Source organism: Lactuca sativa, chromosome 3, assembly GCF_002870075.4.
Source record: "Lactuca sativa cultivar Salinas chromosome 3, Lsat_Salinas_v11, whole genome shotgun sequence".
Lineage (NCBI taxonomy): Eukaryota > Viridiplantae > Streptophyta > Magnoliopsida > Asterales > Asteraceae > Lactuca > Lactuca sativa.
In genome coordinates this window covers 205493456-205495703 of record NC_056625.2, presented here as the reverse complement: position 1 = coordinate 205495703, position 2248 = coordinate 205493456, and the positions used below count along the sequence as shown (strand labels likewise).

At 38.6% G+C, this 2248-nt stretch overlaps 1 protein-coding gene across 1 annotated transcript; it reads right to left on the bottom strand.

Annotated features, from left to right (window-relative positions):
* Nucleotides 1-262: 262 nt before the first annotated feature.
* LOC111893228 (UDP-glycosyltransferase 88B1) lies at nucleotides 263-901 on the bottom strand. The gene has a single exon (XM_023889294.2). It carries the CDS (start codon nucleotides 899-901, stop codon nucleotides 263-265), a length of 639 nt encoding a protein of 212 aa, XP_023745062.2.
* Between the last annotated feature and the right edge of the window lie 1347 nt (nucleotides 902-2248).

Sequence of the window (2248 nt, the reverse complement as noted above, 5' to 3'; positions counted from 1 at the left end):
TCGTTCTACTGATGCCTCCACCTTCTACCATCGATGTTGATCTTCGAATTAGCAACAAGAAGCCCTAGCGCCTCTTCCTTCACCCACCTCCAGCGCCTCCAACAAGAAGCCCTAGGTCCCCCCGCCTTCACCCACGTTCTCACATGTTAAAACACGCCATCCCAAAATTGGAAAAACTAGGGCTTTTGTGCTTTGGATCTCACAGGAAACAAGTTTTCCTCGTCCCCACCTCGCCCATCCAAATTCCTTCTTCTTCAAATGATTAAATTTTCTTACCTCTCAATCGTACCTGAATCAATATCTCTGTCTCTCTTGTGTCTATTCTCTCAACCAAATACACTCGATTCATCTTTTGTTCCGCATACAATGGCCATGCCACCAGTGGCACCCCAGCTACCACCGCTTCAAGCACCGAGTTCCACCCACAATGACTCACAAATCCACCCACCGACTCATGACTAAGTATCGCCGGCTGTGGTGCCCAATTCTTCACCACCATCCCCTTATCCCCAATCCTGCCCTTAAACCCGTCAGGAAGAATCGCATCCAGACCGACTTCTTCACCACCACCGGAATTCGAGTCGGTTTTTTTGTCATCTGGTGGCGGATCTCGAACCACCCATAAGAATCTTTGCTCACTTTTCTCTAAACCAATAGCTATTTCCTTCAACTGCTCCTTCTTCAACACACCCTGACTCCCAGAGCATAAAAACACTACACTTTTACTCGGTTGTGAATTCAACCATTTTAAGCACTCGTTTTCGCTAGGATCCACATGATTGCCACCGACGATCAAAGGTCCGATGAAATAAATAGGAGGAGTTGGACCGTTGGGGATGCATTTACCTTCCCGGAGCGCGTCAACAGCCCTTTCTTCAAACCCCACGAAGGTGTTTGCCATTGGGGATGCAAATTCATCGTCTTCTTCAAAACACCCTTCCAAATTTCTTAATTTTGTTGCTCTTGGCAATACCGTAAGTTTGTCTTACATGCGCTCTTTTGATCCGACTACTTGCGTTTGTGTTGATTGACTAAGTCAGTGGATCTCTCGATATGCTTTTGTTGCGATCCCTATTTTTGATGGATCTTTTTCTAAATGTAGTTGGGAACTATTTTTTCTTAGATTCCAATTTAGCATATAGGTGATTCAAAACTATTGCTTGCAGCAGAAACTCATCTACTGTTGCTTATTGCCATATGTCGAAGTATTAATTTGCATTATGCTTTCTACTAGATCAAGCTCCACTCATCAACTGCTAGGGGTCTACTGTTTAGCTAATCATGGAGCCAATCTGATCTTGCTAGCCTACCCTTTTGCTTTTTCAGGTTTACCAATTTATGGATCTTAAATAGTTCATTTCTAATTATGGGCTACCAATTGTTCAGAGTACAGGTAAATCAGCAGTTTTGAACAGTTTGATTGGGCATCTTGCTCTGGTACGACCTTCATTTTTCTTTATTTTCATATTCAATCTGGACATATATATTCACTTTATGTTTTTTCTAATTCATTATGATAACAAAACAAGTCATTTCAATTTTCAAATTAAGTTGAGCAGCCAACTGGTGAAGGTGGTGCAACTCGTGCACCTATATGTATTGAATTAAAGAGGGATGGTAACTTAAGCAGCAAATCAATTGTAATGCAGAACTGCAGATTGATAGAAAATCCCAACTTGTGTCTGCAAGTAAGTCCTCATGTCATACTTAAGGGCTTAAGCCAATTCGACACACACATACACACACATTTAGTAATAGGGTTCTATATATATATATATATATATATATATATATATATATATATATATATATATATATATATATATATATATATATATATATATATATGATTATTGAATCTAAATGCTCTTTTTGTCCACCAACAGGTGCTCTTCGACACTCATTACAGGATAGGCTTAGTAAAGTTTCAAACAAGAGTCGGGATGAAATATTTTTGAAGCTTAAAACAAGTTTGGGTGAGTCTGTTTGCTTAAAAATATCAAGAATTTGACAAATGCATCATAGTAATTCGGTTTCTTTTTATACCACTTAGGCTTGATTGTTTGTTTGCTTCATTTTTTTTTTTAAAAAATTCTATGTTTTTGACATATTCGAGATACAATTTAATTCCTTGTTTGATGTATTTCACTATTCCTAGGGGAGGGTGAATCATAATTCATTTTATTTAGTTTTTTAAATATTTTTAGTTACAATCTTTGCAGGATATCTCTTTAGGAGTCGCGATTGG

Bases quoted from the DNA above. Each gene is read 5' to 3' on its own strand.
- LOC111893228 (XM_023889294.2), bottom strand. From the start codon at position 901: ATGGCAAACACCTTCGTGGGGTTTGAAGAAAGGGCTGTTGACGCGCTC.